We start from the raw sequence: 20,291 nt of genomic DNA, 5'->3' as shown, positions 1-20,291 counted from the left end.
GTCTTAACATGCTCAAAAACTCTTGAAAATTTGCACACATGTCGGAATCTGCGGCCATCAGGACGTCACAAAGGCTGGTACCGGGGCGTGGCAAGGGGACTCTACAGCGCCCCCTGGAATTTTGAGGGCCATATAGCACACATACTTGAACGTACACATATGAAACTCGGTACACATATAGAACTCATTGAGCTGAACAACTTTTGTACTCTATGTCATTTTCTTAACGCAACAGGAAGTGAGATATTTAGGGCTGTGTAAAAAGCGCATGCTCTGGAATTTAACGTACTCCTCCCAGGATTTCCATACGATTGTCACCAAACTCGGTCAGCATGATCTCAAGACATTGGGGACGCTAAATTGCGAGGGGATTTTTGATATCTCGAACGGTTTGGCCGTGGCAAGGCGACAAAGTTATGGCGAGAAATGAGAAACAGGAAGTGTCTAATAACTGTTGCACACATTGCCTGATTCTGATGAAACTTCACCAGATTGTTCGTTGTATGATGCCGATTCCATAAATGTGACTATTATGAGTCAAAGTTATAGCGCCACCAACTGGAAGCAGGAAGCGTGTCATTTTCAAAATGCGTTGAAATTAGCCTCTTAATTTTACTTGATTTTCTTTAAACTTCATCAAAATCATGTCAAAACACGGCCGATAAGAATATGTAAAGGGGTCGATGATAAATCAAATGCTGTTGCCATGGCAACGTGTCAAACTTTAAAATTAGATTCCTGTCTTTTCGAGGCAGATAACATGCTAAGAATTTCATGAAACTCAACACACACATCAATATTAATGATAGTTAGACACTGGCAAAAGGTCATAAATGGGCGTGGAGCAGGCACTCTATAGCGCCATCTTTTGACAAAAGTTGGGGGGTTAGTTTTTCCTACAGTCACCAAACTCTGTACATATATTGTTCTCATCAATCTGGACAACTTTCTAAATTAAACTCATTAGCTAAGACCAATAGGAAGCCAGCTATTTCCACTTGAATGTGTTTTTTTGGAAAAATCAGGCTGTAAACAAATTCACAATGCTTCTAAGAACAACCAGCTATTCACACCAAACTTTTTTAACATGAAGAGAAGATTCTGAAGATGTTAAATTGCGAGCGGATTTTGGATATCTTGAACAGTGTTGACGTGGTGATTTTTTTAAAGATGTAGTAAAAAACATAACCGTCATTTTTTTATATCTTTAAAGTGCAGCATCCAAACTCTTTAAAACATTTTTCACACAGAGATCTTATCATTCTGAGCAAGTGCTGTAAATATAATTTTTTTACAAGCTTTTATGAATTAAAGAAAAATAAAAATAGAAATCAGAAACCTGCTGTCACTCTGAGTCTCTGTGTGTGTGCGTAGTTGAGTCACAGTAACTTAAGAGAGACTGAAGGGGGGAGGGGTGAAAGGAAGAGAGAGAGTGAAAAATGCTGTCTTCTTAAAGACTATCTCGGAGTAAGAAATGCACACTGATTTATAATCTAAATAAATACGTCTAATCTTTGAAAGTCTAATCTTTGAGAAAATATAAAGGGTCAATAACTCTTTCATTGTTTGTATTTTGCAGTTGTTTTTTTTTTTTTTTTTTTACTGGACTGTACGATGAACTTGTCCTATTCAGTCACATAGCAAACGATTAAGAAAAATACAGCTTTTTATCATGAGCGATTTATCTTCATTGATAGACATTTATTTTCATAGTGTTATTTATTGAATATAAAATTTAAATTAACAATTTCAAGACAAACTTTGCTGTTATCTGTTCAAAACATCTGAAAATTATACCATTATACCATATATATATATATATATATATATATATATATATATATATATATATATATATATCGCCCCATTACAAAACTAAACTTGATTTTTAAAGATATTTTGAAAGAAAGAAGCGTTTATAGAGCACTTTGTGTATTGCTGTACACCCACATGAACTGTGTTCATGTTCATGTTAATTCACAGTACATAAACTAATGTTAAAATATACTATTTTACCATTAAACAATATATGAATACTTTTTTTAGCTTAATATTAATTAACATTAATAAATACTATTTAATTATTGTTCATGTTAACTAATATAGTTAATGTTAACAAATGACACTGGTTGGCAATTTTATATATTGTGTGTATGTGTCTGTGTGTTGATTTTAAAGTGTAACCCTTTCAATTCTGTAAACTTTAAATCCAAACTGGCTGAGGGTTACTGTGAATGCATGTGCCAACTGGGCACCGTTTTCCTAATTGATTCTTTCTTAGTTATGTAGCGCTTAAAAGTGATGTCTTATAACAGGAGTCACCTGCAAAGCAATATCCACACACAAATTGAACAGATAGGTAACGATGACATTTAAGCAGAAGTGGTGGACGTAAAGCAAGCAATAATAACATTTTGTTATCATCATGAATTACATGTTCTTATCATCATCATCAGAATATAGGGAAAATGTTCCCTATATTGTGAATGGCTTTGGGATATCTTGAACGGTGTTGATGTGGTGATTTATGAAAGTAACAATAAAAAAGATGAAGAGTTATTTTCATATATCTTTAAATTGCATTATTCTAACTCATCAAAACTTTTTACATATAAAGAACAAGAAATTCTTAGGAAATACGTGTAGTTTCAAAATGTTATCATGCTCAGAGGCCCCAAAAACATGAAAAGTGTCAAATAAATTCGTCAGATTAAAGCTCGAATACCAGGGATGAACACTAGAGGTCCTCATAAGATAAGGAATCGTTTGACCTCTAATGCTATTTAGCTCATTGTCAGTGTATAAAAATGACAATAATCCATAGAATCAGTTGATATGTACTGTACTGTCAGTGTAATTTTACATAATAATTTTGTATAGGTGCTTAAAGAGCATTAAAATCTTTTTTTTTAATCTTTTAAGGAAAGATTATGTGATTTAAATACATATATACACTCTCACTGATAGAACAAAGTATCTTATAAGTATGACACTATACTGCTCAGTTCACTTAATTAGAATGAGAAACAAATACAAAAAGGCCAAAAAATCAACTAAGTTAATATGTATTTATTTTTAATATATTTGTTTATAATTATTTCACAGATGCTTATAGACTATTAAAAAAATATTTAAAAATGCTTGTAGACCATAAAACATGGTAACTATTTAAAATAGGGTCCAATACCTACAAAAAAGCCTCTTGGAGCAAAATTTGACACCCAACAGGAAGTCGGTTATTTTTCATTTTCTCAGCAAATTTTGTCATTTTTGCCATTTTCAGGCCTCGTACTTGAACGAACTCCTCCTAGAGATTTATCCGGATTAACGCCAAATTTGCTGAGTGTAATCTAAAGCACTTTGTGACGTTAAATTGCAAAGATCTAGAGTTTTCATTGGAGGGCGTGTCCATAGCGGTCTTGCAAATTTCGATGTTTCGCCATGAAAAAGGAAGTTTCTATAACTCAGGCATACAATGTCCGATCTGTCCCAAACTTCACATGTGTGATAACACTCCTGACCTGAAGACATCTACATTCCCATATTCAGTTATAGTCATAGCGCCACCTGCTGGCAACAGGAAGTGTCATGCTGTACTCTACAACAAACTCCTCCAAGAGATTTATACAGATCAACACCAAAATCGGTCAGTCTAATAAAAAGGCTTTAGTGATGTTAAATTGCGAAGATCTTGAGTTTTCGTTGAAGGGCATGTCCGTGGTGGCCTGACAAAGTTTGATGTTTGGTCATGGACATAGAAGTTGTTATAACTCAGCCATAAAATGTCCAATCTGCCTCAAACTTCACATGTTTGATAAGAGTCCTGGTCTGAAGACATCTTAAGGCCAATATTCAGATATTATCATAGCGCCACCTATTGACAGCAGGTTATATCATATCTTGCACTAACTTAAACATACCAAGGTCAATCTGCACCAGACTTCATATGTTTGATGAAAGTGCTGGCCTGAACACATCTACATGTCAATAATCAGTTACAGGCATAGCGCCACCAGCTGCCAGCAGGAGGTTTGGCACATTTAAGTGACTTTGATCTATTTCTCCTACATTTACTGTATTAAAAGCATACTGCCCACCGTTTGCTGTTTTCCTAAAGCCACCGGTCGGCAGTGAGCCCTGGTGCGAGGGCCCGTTCATCGCTGCTCGCAGCTTTAATTTGTTTTTTGTTTTTTTTCAACCGTTGGGGCACTTTTGGGGGCCTTAACATACTCAAAAACTCTTGAAAATTTGCACACACGTTGGAATCTGCCGTCGTCCGGACGCCACAGAGGCTGGGACCCGGGCGTGGTTCAGGGCCTCTACAGCGCCTCCTGGAACACAGTTTGAAAACTTGATGTACTGTGCACACATACTTGCACGTATTGATATGAAACTCGGTACACATATAGAACTCACCGAGCTGAACAACTTTTGTACTCTATGTCATGGGCTCCACGCAACAGGAAGTGAGATATTTAGGGCTGTTTAAAAAGCGCATGCTCTGGAATTTAACGTACTCCTCCCAGGATTTCTATAGGATTGTCACCAAACTTGGTCAGCATGATCTCAAGACATTGAGGACGCTAAATTGCGAGGGGATTTTTGATATCTCGAACGGTTTGGCCGTGGCAAGGCGACAAAGTTTTGGCGAGAAATGAGAAACAGGAAGTGTCTAATAACTGTTGCACACATTGCCTGATTCTGATGAAACTTCACCAGTTTGTTCGTTGTATGATGCCGATTCCATAAATGTGACTATTATGAGTCAAAGTTATAGCGCCACCAACTGGCAGCAGGAAACGTGTCATTTTCAAAATGCTTTGAAATCAGCCTCTTAATTTTACTCGATTTTCTTCAAACTTCATCAAAATCATGTCAAAACACGGCCGATAAAGAATATGTAAAGGGGTCGATGATAAATCAAATGCTGTTGCCATGGCAACGTGTCAAACTTTAAAATTAGATTCCTGTCTTTTCAAGGCAGATAACATGCTTAGAATTTCATGAAACTCAACACACACATCAATATTAATGATAGTTAGACACTGGCAAAAGGTCATAAATGGGCGTGGAGCAGGCACTCTATAGCGCCATCTTTTGACAAAAGTTGGGGGGTTAGTTTTTCCTACAGTCACCAAACTCTGTACTTATATTGTTCTCATCAATCTTGACAACTTTCTAAATCAAACTCATTAGCTAAGACCAACAGAAAGCCGGCTATTTTGATTTGAATGTGGATTTTTTTGAAAAATCAGGTAGTAAACAAATTCACACTACTCCTAAGAACAACCAGCTGTTCACACCAAACTTTTTTAACATGAAGAGAAGATTCTGAAGATGTTAAATTGCGAGCGGATTTTGGATATCTCGAACGGTGTTGACGTGGTGATTTTTTAAAGATGTAGTAAAAAACATAACCCTAATTTTTTATATCTTTAAAGTGCAGCATCCAAACTCTTTAAAACTTTTTTCACACAGAGATCTAATCATTCTGAGCAAGTGCTGGAAATATAAATTTTATACAAGCTTCAATGAATTAAAGAAAATTAAAAAGATAACTCAGAAACCTGCTGTCACTCTGGTGAATGTCTCTACTGTATGTGTGTGCGTTCAGTCAGGCACAGAGAAGCTCATTATTGCAGGGGGGAGGGGTGAGAGGCAGAGAGGGTGACAGAGTAGAGAGCCATTCTACAGACCATCTTTGAACAAAATGCACATACTGTATGTAGTGTAATTACATAAATATGTCTGATCTTTGAGAGTCTGATATTTTGAGAAAATATAAAGGGTCACTAAGTCTTTCATTGTTTGTATTTTGCAGTTGTTGTTTATTATTTATTTTTTACTTAACTGTACCATGAACTTGTCCTATTCAGTCACATAGCAAAAGATTTAAAAAAAATACAACTTTTTAGCATGATCAATTTATCTTCATTGATAGACAATATTTACATAGTGTTATTTATTGAATATAAAATAATAATAATAAAACATTAAGACAAACTTTGACAACAAAACAAACGTTACTGTTATCTCTTCAAAACATCTGAAAACCATCATTTTAAGATCAGTTATATATATATATATATATATATATATATATATATATATATATATATATATATATATATATATATATATCACCCCGTTAAAATACTCAACTTGATTTTTAAAGATATTTTGAAAGAAAGCGTTTATAGAGCACTTTATTGTGTATTGCTGTACACCCCCATGAACTGTGTTCATGTTCATGTTAATTCACAGTACATAAACTTTATATGAATACTTTTTTTTAGCTTAATATTAATTAACATTAATAAATGCTATTTATTTATTGGTCATGTTAACTGATATAGTTAATTTTAACAAATGAAACTGGATGGCAACATTTTATATTTTGTGTGTATGTGTCTGTGTGTTGATTTTAAAGTGTAACCCTTTCAATTCTGTAAACTTAAAATCCAAACTAGCAGATGGTTACTGTGAATGCATGTGCCAACTGGGCACCGTCTTCCTTATTGATTCTTAGTTATGACAAAAATTGATTTTATACAAAAATATATTATACAAAAATTGTTCAGATAGGTAACAATGACATTTAAGCAGAAGTGGTGGATGTAAAGGAAGCAATAATAACATTTTGCTATCATCATGAATTACATGTTCTTATCATCATCAGAAAATAGGGAATTTGTAGCATACTGGTTCACAGTTGGCATCTATCTGAAGTCCTTGCATTGATTGCATTTAATTAAATCAACATTATATTTGGTCAGTCTGATCTTGAGGCCTTAGAGATGTTAAATTGTGAAGATCTTGAGTTTTCATTAAAGGGCATGTCCGTGGTGGCCTGACAAAGTTTGATGTTTCTGCATAGACATAGAAGTGGTTATAACTTAGCCTGAAAATGTCTGATCTGCCACAAAATTCACAGGTTTGGTAAGAGTCCTGGCCTGAAGACACCTAAAGACCAATATTCAGATATTATCATAGCCCCACCTGTTGGCAGCAGGATATCTCATATATTTCACTAACTCAAACATACCAAGGTCAGTCTGCACCAAACTTCATATGTTTGATAATAGTGCTGGCCTGAACACATCTACATGCCAATAATCAGTTATAGGCATAGCGACACCAGCTGGCAGCGGCAAGTTTGGCACATTTAAATGACTTATGACATATTTTTTCTATATTTACTGTATTAAAAGCATACTGCCCACCGTTTGCTGTTTTCCTGAAGCCACCGGTCGGCGGTGAGCCCGGGTGCGAGGGCCCGTTCATCGCTGCTCGCAGCTTTAATAGCTAATGTTAATGTTCATGAGTCCACCATCAGGAGAACATTGAGCAACCAATAGTGCGCATGGCAGAGTTATACAAGAAAAAAAACCCACTGTTCTCCAAAAAGAAAATTGCTTGCTATAGATCATGTGGACAAGCCAGAGGACTATTGTTGAATGGTTTAATAGATGGATGAAACTAAAATTGAACTCATTGGTTTAAATGAAAAGCTATTATTCTCAGAGAAAAGAATACTCTGCATTCCAGCTTAGGAATCTTATCCCATCTGTGAAACATGGTGGTGGTAGTACCATGGCTTAGGCCTGTATTGCTGCATCTTGGCCATGACAACCTGCTATCATAGATGGAACAATGAATTCTGAATTATACCAGCAAAATCTAAAGGGAAACATCAGGACACCTGTTTAAGAACAGAGTCGCAAGAAAACGTGGGTCATGCAGCAAGACATCAACCACGATCACACAAGTCATTCTACCAAAGAATATTTAAAGAAGAACAAAGTTAATGTTTTGGAATGGTTGAGTCAATGTCCAGAGCTTAATCCAATTAAAATGTTGTGGAAGAACCTAAGCAATCAGTTCACAGGAGGAAACCCACCAATATCACAGAGTTTGAGTGGTTCTGAACTACAGAATAGGTAAAAAATGACCGTGAATTTAACGGTAAAAAACTGTAAAAATGCTACGGTAAAAACCTGTGATATGGTTAACAGTAAGTTCCCCTTCTATATACGGTAAAAAACTGTGTTGGACATTGCATGTAATTTTACGGCAGTATGCCGTTTTTTGAAGTGAAAAAGAAGGTAAAATTTACAGTGAATAACCGTAAACTGACATTCCCAGAATTCCCTGTGTTTAATTTTTTTTATTCGATGTTTTTTGTGGAAATAACTTTTTCTTCTTAGATTTTTCTTGCCAGTTTTGTACATTAGGGTTATATGTTACATATAATGCTGTTAAATTAATGTTTTTTGCCTTAAATCAGTTTTATGTGTGTTACCATGATGGTGTTTAGTGTTTGTGTGAATGACACGGTGCACCTTTTATATATTCTATTATTTAAAATCCCCTTGTAAGGGGCTTTGGTTGATCATGTGATGTTGTCATCACCACCTGCTTTTGGTGGTTATCAGTGTATTGCAAAGGTACAAAACAGATTTCAGTACTTCAAAAGGTTGGTACATCACCATTATATCAATTTAAAAAAAATCAGAAATTACGGTATTTACCTGTATATTTAAGTGAAAACCGTAAAATGTAAAACATTGCTACCGTATTTTTTACAGTAAAACTCTGGTAACCACAGCTGCCAGGGTTTTCCTGTAAATTTTACGGCTTTTTTTTTTACAGTGTAAAACTCCTACATGTCATTGTGCAGTACTGATCAGCATTTACAAGAAACTTAACCTTCAGTTACGGCAGCAAAAGGGGGTCACACCAGATACTGAAAGCGAAGATTCATATACTTTAGCAAAGCACAGATATGTAACACTGGATCATTTTTCTCAATAAATAAATAACAAAGCAAATATTTTTCTCTCACTTGTTTAATTGGATTCTCTTTGTCTACTTTCAGAACTGAAAATCTGATTATGTTTTGGGTCATATTTATGCAGAAATATAGAAAAATGTAAAGGGTTCACAAACTGCACAAGTGGCACTGTATATTCTTATAGCTAAATATGATCCCTCATAACACCATGTGTGCATGTGTTCTTGGTATTTATGGCCTAATATGTCAGCACATCAATGACAGTGAGTCCTTGATGAGACATTGCGTATTTATGAAAAAAAATAAATACACACAAAAAAAAAAAAAAAAAAAAAAAAACTCCCTGTCAAGACGACATTATATGACGTCATAAAGAGCCTTTAAAATGATCTGGAAAGAAGTGTTCTAAATTACTCTTGGTAAGTTCAAAGTTGAGGTTCATCAAAAGATGTACCTGTTCTCCCCGTGAAAGTACTGACACATATAGATAGAGAATACATATTCAAAGTAATGAGCAAAATAAATGACCAAAGCGTCCAAAAACACATTAAATAATATTCAATTAAATGCAATAAACTCAGAGCAAAAACTGAATGATTCTTGTGTTGTTGTCCTGATTTAAACACTTCAAACTCATGATTAAAATCCAGCAAGATGTGATGCAGCATCCAAAAACTCCAGTGCATGTTTACATAAACCTGAAAATATACAGAATATAAAAACAAATCTTCCATGGACTGGACTGCTGTGGACTGTAGGCGAGTGATAAAGAAATCTCAGGGCCCAATTGTAGCCTATTGTTTGTAGCCAAACATAAGTACTAAAAGACTTTTAGGACTTTATTTAGTCTGTTTTGATAAAGCTAGCAGAAAAAAATAATATAGGACAACTTTAGTATCAGCTACTATTTAATACATATTTTGGCATTTAACACAAATGCTTTGACATGTAGCCTAGCCTACTATTACTTTTGGTGCATATTTTTGCATATGTTTGTGTAATCCTAATGCACCTTTTTTTGTAAAGCAGACATAAAGTCATTGGAACATTTGTTTGTGCAAAATGCAACACTAAATATGGCCGCTCTATTGAAGGAAGCCCTGGCTGTATCCGAAATCGCTCCCTATACCCTATTCACTATTCCCTACATTAGTCCACTAGTACAGTTCACTTGAAGGAGTGAATGAAAACGAGTGAGTGAATTCGGACACTAAGCGCACCGGAAGGACTGTCGCTTTTGCATAGTATTGCTTACTGTTTAACAATCATTTAAAACGGACAGTTCGAGTAGTAAGATTAAAGGATTTATCTAGTTTATGTATAAACATTGGTTAAACAATTTAATAATCAATTTACAACAAATTTGTACCTGTGTTGTACGCTGCATTACGTAGTGGACGAGCGCGTTGTAAAATGAACAGATGGATGATTCAGCTGCGGGCGCCATCGTCTGGAGAGACGCGGGAATTCAGTCGGCGCGCGACTCTCACAGTGCATTATGGGTTATCTCTAGCTGTTGAGCGTACATCGGTTGTACACTTGTTTTTGCGGTGCATTGTGGGATTGAATGAGTGCACTCGAGAACGTCCACTATGGTTTCGAACACCACTTAAAATGGCTGTCCCCTCAAATAGTGCCCTATTTGAGGGTATAGGGGGCGATTTCGGATACAGCCCCTGTCTTCTGAATACATGGGCCAATCCACTGATCTATATATAAACGGTAAACAATTAACCTACTTCATTCATAAATGCAGATTTTTTAATAACCTACCTACTTTCTTACATTTTCAGAATGATTTAATGGTCTTCTTCAACTCCTTAAAACTTATGCATTAATAAAAAAGCCCTTAAACGATGTAATCTTATGAAAGTATTTTTTGATGATTAAGCCCTTTGTATAATATTTTGTTAATGTATTTTTTTTTCTCTTTTAATGTTCTAATCATGTTTATTTTGTTTATATACATAACATATATACACATAACATATGTTCTGGTGTTATTTGCTATTTGGACTTCTTACTGTTGTTTTCTGGGTAATCTGACATCCTTCTATGACGCTTAGTGGACAAACACAAAGTATTTTTGTTGAATCATAAAGACTTGTTTACTGGTGATGCTGAGTAATAATATATCAAGATATTCGTCCAAAATAGTCTCATTAACCAGCGTGCTTTTGTCAGATAAGCAAATCTAACTCTGCCACCCGACCCACCCCATCATATACAAATCAAACGACAAAACATCGCGGGAACAACACGAACTACACAAACTACACTCACAAAACCTCGCGAGAAACACCGGGCTCATTTTCTATGACAGAAAAACTGTATTCCTCTAGAAGGCGCTTGTCGGCTCAAAAAACTGAATGCTCTATTGAAACGCGTACAAATATTAGGACGTTTGTGCCGTATTGTAGAAACTTGTACACTAACATGTATAATCGTTTAAAACTCTTAATTACAAATAGGAGTCCCAGTCAGACAAAATTAAAATTTGACCCAATAATCTCACTAAAATTATTATATAACGCTAGTAATCTCAAACCGCTGATTGGTCCATCTTTACAAGCGCTGAGAAAAACAACGCATACCGCGTGGTGTCACCATCAATAATTTACAGTAAGAAACCTAATGAAGTGAAACTACACATTGGAAGTTAAATTAGGAACGAAATGTATTTCGACCCATTATATCTGTTCAGTTAGAAAGACATTTTTAAACAATTAAAACGTTTACTGCAATTTATTCAAAACAAGCTGTAACATATTGGACATTGCGGCACTGCAAATATTGTTGGCTCTTTGCGCTGTTGCTCAAAGTAAACGGCTGACTAAATGTGAATATCATTTCTGATCCGCAAATCTCTGCCTCTTTAGGTCTCCGTTTCACGCCACGCTAGAGCCAACTCTCGCGAGACACGCAAAAGAACCGTAGCAACAAGACCTCGCGAGAAGCGCCGCGATCACAGCAACAAGACAACCAAAATAAAGTGAGCACAACAAACCCGTAGCGCATCATGGCGGCGTCGCTGCTGCGCCGGGACAAGAAATCCACCGCCGCCCATCTGAAAGCAGACCTCAAGAGGACTGACAACAGCTCAGGACTGCGGCAGCTGCAGGAGCTGCTGGATAGCGTGCTGAACCCGGAGCGGGGCTCGGACCCGGAGGCGCTGGAGTGGTGTAAATGGCTGCTGGCAGGAGGGGACGGTTTCGACGAGTTCTGCCGGACCGTCCGATCTTACGATAATGCCACCCTCTGCGGGCTGGTGTGGACTGCCAACTTCGTGGCGTACCGTTGCCGGACTTGCGGCATCTCGCCGTGCATGTCATTATGTGCGGAGTGCTTCAATAACGGCGATCACACGGGCCATGATTTTAACATGTTCCGGAGTCAGGCCGGCGGGGCCTGTGACTGCGGGGACGGGAACGTGATGAGAGAGAGCGGGTCAGTAGCCACTCTGAGCAGAGATCTGACTGACAGGTGCTGTGTCTCAAACACTTGTCAGTAAGCTGACCACCTGGACAGCGTTTTAGGGCATCGTAGCATAGGCGCATCCCAAAACGGAAGCAGATTTGGGCGTAATAGCACGGCCGCAACCAAAATCAGCAGCGTTTCAGGGTATCATAATGTTAACCATTGCGAGATGCCTATTTGACATTATTATTATTATTATTATTATGTAGCATCATAACACAAGCATATATTAGATCACAAGCAGAATTTAAGAATCATAGCCTGATGTGATGACTACAGAGACCGCTTTTTAATTACTTGATATTTTAGGTGAATTTATGTCATTATCATCGTCTTGGTGTTAAACATTGTAAGCTAAGTCTGCTATGTTTTTTATTTCTCCAGCAGAATTGTTTTTTTTTTGTCATTAATGTATAGGTGCATTCGGGTTCAGTTATATGTTGGGCACCGTAAAGAGTACTCCGAATTGAAAAAGTTATACATTTAAACGTTATAATCCCAAAACTAGCAACACATAATTTTTGAGAATCAAAATATAGGCATATTCCGTGTTAGCATCTGTTTATATTATATCATTATATCATAGAACTGCCTATTTTGACATTTATTATTAATAATAATAATAATAATTTATGTATTTTTTCAAAAGCCTGAGAATTATGGTTATCTTGACATTATTATTATTGTTATTAATTTATGTTTTTTTTCAAAAGCATAAGAATCATGTTTATTGTTGTTAAGTAAAGCTTAACTGAAATAAATTATTTAAAATATATATTTGTCATCTAGTAACAAGGCAACGTTTTTATTTTTGTTTGGCTTAAATTGAAATACTAAAATAAAAATGACAAATGCAACAGTTACTAAAACCTTAAATTGAAATACTAAAATAAAAATGACAAACGCAACAGTTACTAAAACCTTTATATTAAAGTAAAAACAACAAAAAATAAAAATAAAATTTAATTCACAATATTAACAAATGTATAAATGTAGTAATGATAATAAAATAACACTGATCATAAAATAGGCGTGTCTCAAATCTACAGCAGTATTAGAGCGGTCATAGTGACCACACCTACCATTTTAGTTGTATATTGAGTGAATTCTGAATATGCAGTATTTTGGGGTTTAATCTCAAACCTTGTAAGCTGTCTACCTAGTCATCATCAGTAACATTTTTGATCCTCATAACATTCGCTTCTTGATATCACATTATAGTTGCGTTGTGGTTCCACAGCATCCGCAGTACCACAAATAAGCATTTTTTGGCCATCATAGTTTCACTTAATGAGCTGTCTACCTAGACATTGTTTTTGGGAACCATATATAGGCACATCCCGAGTCAGCAGCTGTTTTATTGCATTATAGTTTTAAAACTTAGAGAGCGGCTTACAGGGACAGCATTATTGGATATCAGTGTTGCTGTATTTTTGTCATATTCTCAAACTAGTCACCTGGTTACCTAGGGCATCATATCAATGACACATCATGGGTGTCCAATCTATTGTGCTGATTAGGACATCAAATCATCTGTCCATCCTGTATTAGCACCGTTTTTGGGCATTGTGACAAACTTGGTGTGCTTCCTACACTCTTAAAAATAAAGGTGCTTCACGATGCCATAGAAGAACCTTTTTTGTCTAAATGGTTCTATAAAGAACCTTTAACATCTGAAGAACCTTTCTGTTTCACAAAAGGTTCTTTGTGGCGAAAGAAGGTTCTTCAGATTATAAAAGGTAAGAAAGAGATGGTTCTCTGAAGAACCTTTGACTAAATGGCATCGCTTGAAGAACCTTTTAAAACACGTTTATTTTTAAGAATGTACCTAGACATAGTTAGAAAGCCTGAAATCATTGGTGTGTCCAAATCAGCATCATATTATAGAGGCGTTTTGGTTCAGCATTGTTTTGGACACTTTTAGACCGAAGAAGCAGCAGTTTTGAGTCCCCAAGTTAACTGGAATTCTCAGCATTTCCTCTTCATGGGGCTGTTCTGAATCAGAAGTGTTTTGGGGTGAAACACCCTTAAACCTAGTGAACTTTGGTTCATACCCTAGATGTTTCTAGGCACCATGAGCTAGAATTTCCAGCTTTTAGAAGCAATTTTCACTTCGAAATTGCTAGTAGATTTCACAAATAATTACACAGAACCAAGTAACACATTGATTGAATGTGACATTTTGAAGTAGAAAGACTTAACTTTCGTCTCGTGTAATGTACTTCAGTACTCTTTTAAAAAAAAATTTACAGTGTAAGTGTTTTAAATCGACACAGTTCAGATGTTGAGTGTAGCCAGCTAGTATGCTTTTGGGCACAGCTGTGCATTGATTGATATATATGCACTAGCATAAGGGCTGGTGGGGGGGCTAATAGTGTAGAGTGGGCTGTGGCACCTGATCACTGCCTTACAGAGAGTGACACAGTCTGGGTTATTTTTAACCCACCCACAGGGTCAGTGACAGGTCTCTTCCCTTCCTCCTCTAACACTACTCACTGCACAGAGCCTTCACTTTAACGTTTGAGCTGTGAGACGGGCCGACAGACAGACGTTTAGAGGTTCGGATATGGGAGCCGGATATGACTGCTGTCACCTGGAGCTCAAATGATTCAGTGTATTTTATCAGTAAAGGGTTTAATTACTATGAAGTGTTCTGCTTTGCAGGAATGAGGATATTGTCAGTTTTATTCTTGGAAGGAGTGTAGGGTTGTGACGATGAGGAAATTTCCCCACCGGTTAATCGGCACGTGACAACACCGGTAATACCGGTATCACCGTGGGGGTGGGGGTTTGCTCTTTTTTCTGCTTTTAAATAGCTTATAAATGCGTGCGTATTATACTTTCATTTTCAGTTTTGCGGGAATTGGCAATTCGGCGTCAATTGTTTTAATGGACGACAACGAAACTACAAAACAAACAAACTTTGGACCCAAAATATTGCCAAACAGGTGCTTTTGGACACTAAATCCTCCGCCATTCTCTTTCTGTAAATTCGACTCCTCGCACAGATAATTAACACGGCCAATTCACCATCAGCAATCACACTCCATATCCAAGCACTACAAGAGAATCCCTTTAAATAGCCAAGCAGTCTTACCTTCATCATCTCTTGTTTTCAGCATCCCTCTCCCTGGGCAGGGGGAGTGCCCCGTGCTCGGCCAAACATGCTAAACTTTTACGCTGTTTATGTAAGCGCGAACTCCTCACGTGATAAATGAAATATGACGCATTGTAGCTATGTTCAGTTTTTAATTATATTGCATGCTCTCGTCTTAAGTAAATTATTTAGAATAATATTTTCCATTAAATTCAAATAAATATTTAATAAAAAAACGAATACTTAAAAAAAAAAAAAAAAGAGACGGTGTCACGGTGGAAAAGTGATGTCACCGGTGTTGCGTCTTAAAACCGGTAACACCGTCAACACCGTCTATCGTGGCAAGCCTAAAGGAGTGTAGTGTGAAAAAAAAAATAAAAATAAAAAATAAAGCTCCACTAACACTTGCTTTTGCTCTGGAGAGTGACGTTTTGATTCAAAATGACTGTCTGCTGAACCCAATCATCTCTTTTCTTATTTTGTAAAAATCCCTACAGATGATGTTTACTGTGAGTGTCATTCTTACAGCTTAATCTTTAGATTGTCAGTAATATGTGACATGACAGCACTGTAGACAGACAAGGTAAATAAGCCATTCAGTGGTACATGTCTTACGTTCTGATCCCACACAGAACCAATATGCTGGCATAGCATTATGTTTTTTGTTTTGAGTTTTGAGTCTCTAGGAAGCAATCCTTGTTTTAGTGCTTTATTATTATAGTGCAGAGTTTGGTGAGTTTCCATAGGTTCCAAAATAATTGATACACTTTTTATTTTATTTTTTATTTAACCTTTATTTAACCAGAAAGAGCTCACTGAGATTAAAAATCTCTTTCACAGGAGTGTCCTGGCCAAAATGAGCAGCAATACAATCAATTACATCACAGATAAACATCACACAAACAGACTAAAAACACTTAAAAGCAGTTGCATATTGTTAGATCAACTTCCATTTGCCAGATAACTGATTTAAAATGATCTAGAGGCAGCAGATGTTCTAGTTTTAATTTAGATTGAAGGAAATTCCAGTCAAATGGCGCTGCATACATAAAAGACTTCTTGCCTAGCTCAGTTCGAGTAAAGGGAACCGAAAGAGTATAACAGTTTTGCGAACGAAGAAAATATTTCTTGGTAATTTTCTGTTGCATAAAACAACAGAGATAAGAAAGCAACCACCCCTAGATGGCTTTGTAAATAAATAAGTACCAGTGCAGTTTTCTTCTGGTGGACAGAGATGGCCTGAAAACACTAAAAACACTTAAATTCATTCAGTTTTCATTTAGCTGCTAACCAAAATTAATTTATTTAATCAATTAATCAGTGAAATTGATTTAATAACACTCAAAAATTGCTACTGCTTGAACTGAGGCGGCTACAGAAGTCTATCGTGCCACATTTGAACACGTCAAAAGAGGAAATAAGACTTTTTTTGTGAGCTGTTTGCACTAGGGATGCACCAAATGTTCGGCGACCGAATAAGCAAAAAGGCCGAATAAATTATACCAAACAATGACGTGATGTGACGTGATCAAATAGAGGTGCGCACTAATGCAGCAAACATGTTGACAGTGTGGAAGTATTTAAAACTGTCCAAGAAAGATGCAAAAATCAAGCACCAATAGTGAGAGACTGTTTAGTGTCACATCGCATGTCTTCCATGAGAAGAGAAAGAGGTGGTTGTTGCTGGTTACTGTATGATGACTAAAATTGAGAAATGACCTTAAAACATTAGTAAATAAACTACAGAACGTTATGTTGTCTAATACACGCAAAAAATTGATTTATTCTGACAGCTCTGCACAAGCTGCTTAGCCAGGGTTCAAAGTCTAAAGCGCGAGGAAAATCCGTGTGATGAGAATCATTCATAAATCTGCCGCTGTCAGCAGTACTGAGGTTTTCTTGAGGGTTTCCGCCAAAATAAAAGTCAATGTTCATAAATGTTAGTATTGTCATTTTACTGTTGTTCTGTAAAATTAAATGAAAAGTAACACAAAAAAAATGATAACAATCATTACAACAGCTCTATTAATACGTTTATTATAACATTCTCCTTTGCTCAGCAAGGCTGCATTTATTTGTACATTAAAAACGCATGCCTGATTCAAGAAGGGGGTCTTAAAAATGGCCTTAAAACTTATTCATTTTAAGTTAAATTGTGCTTTGTTGGTAGGCTATGTCTACTGGAATGTTAATGTTCAGGGTCAAATATTTTAAAATTGTTGTTTTGTAATCTTTGAAAAGCAAGACAAAACTGTAAAAAGCAAATATTTACTATTTAAATTATGCAGTGGTGAAACAAATTAGCAAAATACATGGCGGGTAAAACACGGAAAACCATGTTTGGTAATCGGCCTTCGACCCACTGTGTCATTTTGTTTGGCTTTGGCTTTGACCAAGAATTTTTATTTCGGTGCATCCCTAGTTTGCACTATAAGTAATGCTTTGCAAATTTCGTTCTACCATCAGAAACAGCATAGACTAATGGGATTTAAAAATTGATATTGGTTTATCAAAATTACGATCAGTTAAATTCCAGAAATCAATATTGTCAACCCAGCACTAGCGTCCACACAGCTGACATGTTTACATGTAGCTTTTCCACTTTGTGTGCACAAAATAGATGCTGACAAAGTCAAAACACAACATCAGCGAAGTGCTAATTAAATGCTGCTATTTCCGTCAGTGATTTCAGCCCTCCAAAACCATTTGGTCGTTCGCCTGCCTCCATTTTTGAGTGTAGTGCCTACATCTTAAAATCCTGTCAGTAACCAAGGTGTAGAACCTAATCCTCGCTATGGATTTTTTTCTATTTTATTAAGCCTTTATACTCTGATATATGTCAGAATACAAAAGAAAATATCTGTCACTTGCTTGCGTTTCATTGTGATTTTAATAGCCAGTTATTTGTGAGGAGAAATACACTGAACACGACTTTCTACACGTTCAGTCTACTTGTACATTTCTATATATGTAACCCTGGACCACAAAACCAGTCATAAGGGTAACTTTTTTGAAATTGAGATTTGTGCATCTTCTGAAAGCTGAATAAACATAATACGCTTTCCACTGATTTATAATTTGTTAGGATAGGACAATATTTGGTTGAGATTTGAAAATCTGAGGGTCCAAAAAAAATCTAAATATTGAGAAAATTGCCTTTTAAGTTGTCCAAATGAAGTTCTTAGCAATGCATATTATTAATTAAAAAGTACATTTTGATATATTTACAGTAGGAAATTTACCAAATATCTTAATGGAGCATGATCTTTACTTTATCTTAATGATTTTTGGCATGAAAGAAAAATTTATAATTTTGACCCATACAATGTATTTTTGGCTATTGCTACAAATATACCCATGAACATTTTGCAATAAAGAGTATTGTTTTTACGCTTATAATTAATAGATACCATTGAATATATATTTGTATGCTTATATTTTTTTTCTGATGCAATGCTTCATGGGATACACTCTTAAAATAAAGGCTCCAAAGTGTTTTTGCCATGATACCAATTCCTTAAAGAACCATTTTGAAGAGCATTTTAAAAATCTGCATTTGTTCTTCACAGAACCATTGATGCCAATAAAGAACTTTTATTTTTAAGAGTGTACTGTAAATAGTTAATTCCCAATTAAAATGCTTGTACATGTTTGCCTCTTTTTCCTGATTCTTTGTAAAATGATTGACCTCTGAGCTGGTTAGTTTGGCCCTGCTTATTTTTACTCTCAGTGATGTAAATAAATGGGTAAAATGCTTTTAGAAACGAGACTGCTGATAAAAGTGGCTGATGACTCTTCTATAGCTGTATTTTTAAGCCTGTTCTAACATGGGTCTTTAATTCCTACACCTCCTCTATGATGTTAGTGAAAAACCTGAAGAATTGCATATTGTGGTTGCCTGTAGTGCATCGACCCGTTGACCTTTATGGAAACAGTCTGACCTCAGACATCAGATAGACAGGTTTAAAATGTTGTTTAATGCTGGCTAGACTGTTTTTTTTTTCTTGTATGTGAATTTATATTTATTACGATAACAAATGTATTTTTTCTACACTAATCAGCAAATTCAAAACGGCTAATTCAAATGCTCTTGTGTGACAGGTTTTGCAGTAGGCATCGGTTAAAAACAGGAGAGAACGTGCCATCAGTCCCTCGGGATCTGCTGCTCATGTCTGAGATGGTGCTGCCGCGGTTTATCATCACTATCATTCAGTACCTGAGAGACGGCTATACTGAGCCAGGTGAGGACACCGTATACCTTAAAGGAATGGGTCACCTAAAAAAGAAATTTCACCCTTATGCCATCTAAGATGGTGATGAGTTTGTTTCTTTATGGGAACAAATTGTAATGCTTACTATATTCTATGCAATGAATGGGTGCTATCAGAATGAGAGAAAAGCATCACGATAATCCACAAGTAACCCTCACCACTCCAATCCATCAGTTTACATCTTGTAAAGTGAAAAGCTGTGTGTTTGTAAAAAAAAAAACAATAACCATAACCAATAACAACCTTTATCTCCTGTTGTTCTCTCACTTCAGAATCCACAGAAAACTGTGTTGGACTGTTTTGGCTTGTAAAATGGGCTTGACCTGTGCATATTTCTCTCCTGATTCAGAAAGCAATAGTATGGACTGAGGACTATTATTTTAGGGCTATTATTTTACCTGGATGCAATGGTTAAAAGTGTCTTAAAGGAGAAGTTCACTTCCAGAACAAAAATGTACAGATAATACAGATACTCACCTCCTTGTCATCCAAGATGTTCATGTCTTTCTTTCTTCAGTCGTAAAGAAATTATGCTTTTTGAGGAAAACATTTCAGGATTTCTCTCCATATACACTGTAAAATCCAACAGTTTACCTTACTTAGATATAATTAGTTATTTTTACTTAGTTGTTATGCTTACTAGGTTTTATTA

General features: G+C 36.1%; 1 protein-coding gene across 1 annotated transcript in view; it reads left to right on the top strand.

Annotated features, from left to right (window-relative positions):
- The first annotated feature begins 11,796 nt into the window (after positions 1 to 11,796).
- The window catches only part of ubr3 (ubiquitin protein ligase E3 component n-recognin 3), an 89,702-nt gene continuing 81,207 nt past the window's right edge, over positions 11,797 to 20,291 (top strand). The window contains exons 1-2 of the mRNA XM_073845038.1: positions 11,797 to 12,241; positions 19,470 to 19,609. Of these exons, the coding sequence (XP_073701139.1) occupies positions 11,814 to 12,241; positions 19,470 to 19,609 (568 nt within the window). The 5' untranslated portion in view covers positions 11,797 to 11,813. The remainder of the gene's footprint in view (positions 12,242 to 19,469; positions 19,610 to 20,291) is intronic.

Source organism: Garra rufa, chromosome 8, assembly GCF_049309525.1.
Source record: "Garra rufa chromosome 8, GarRuf1.0, whole genome shotgun sequence".
NCBI classification, from domain to species: Eukaryota; Metazoa; Chordata; class Actinopteri; order Cypriniformes; family Cyprinidae; genus Garra; species Garra rufa.
Note: the sequence above shows the minus strand (reverse complement) of the source record. Positions and strands in the feature narration are given on the sequence as shown.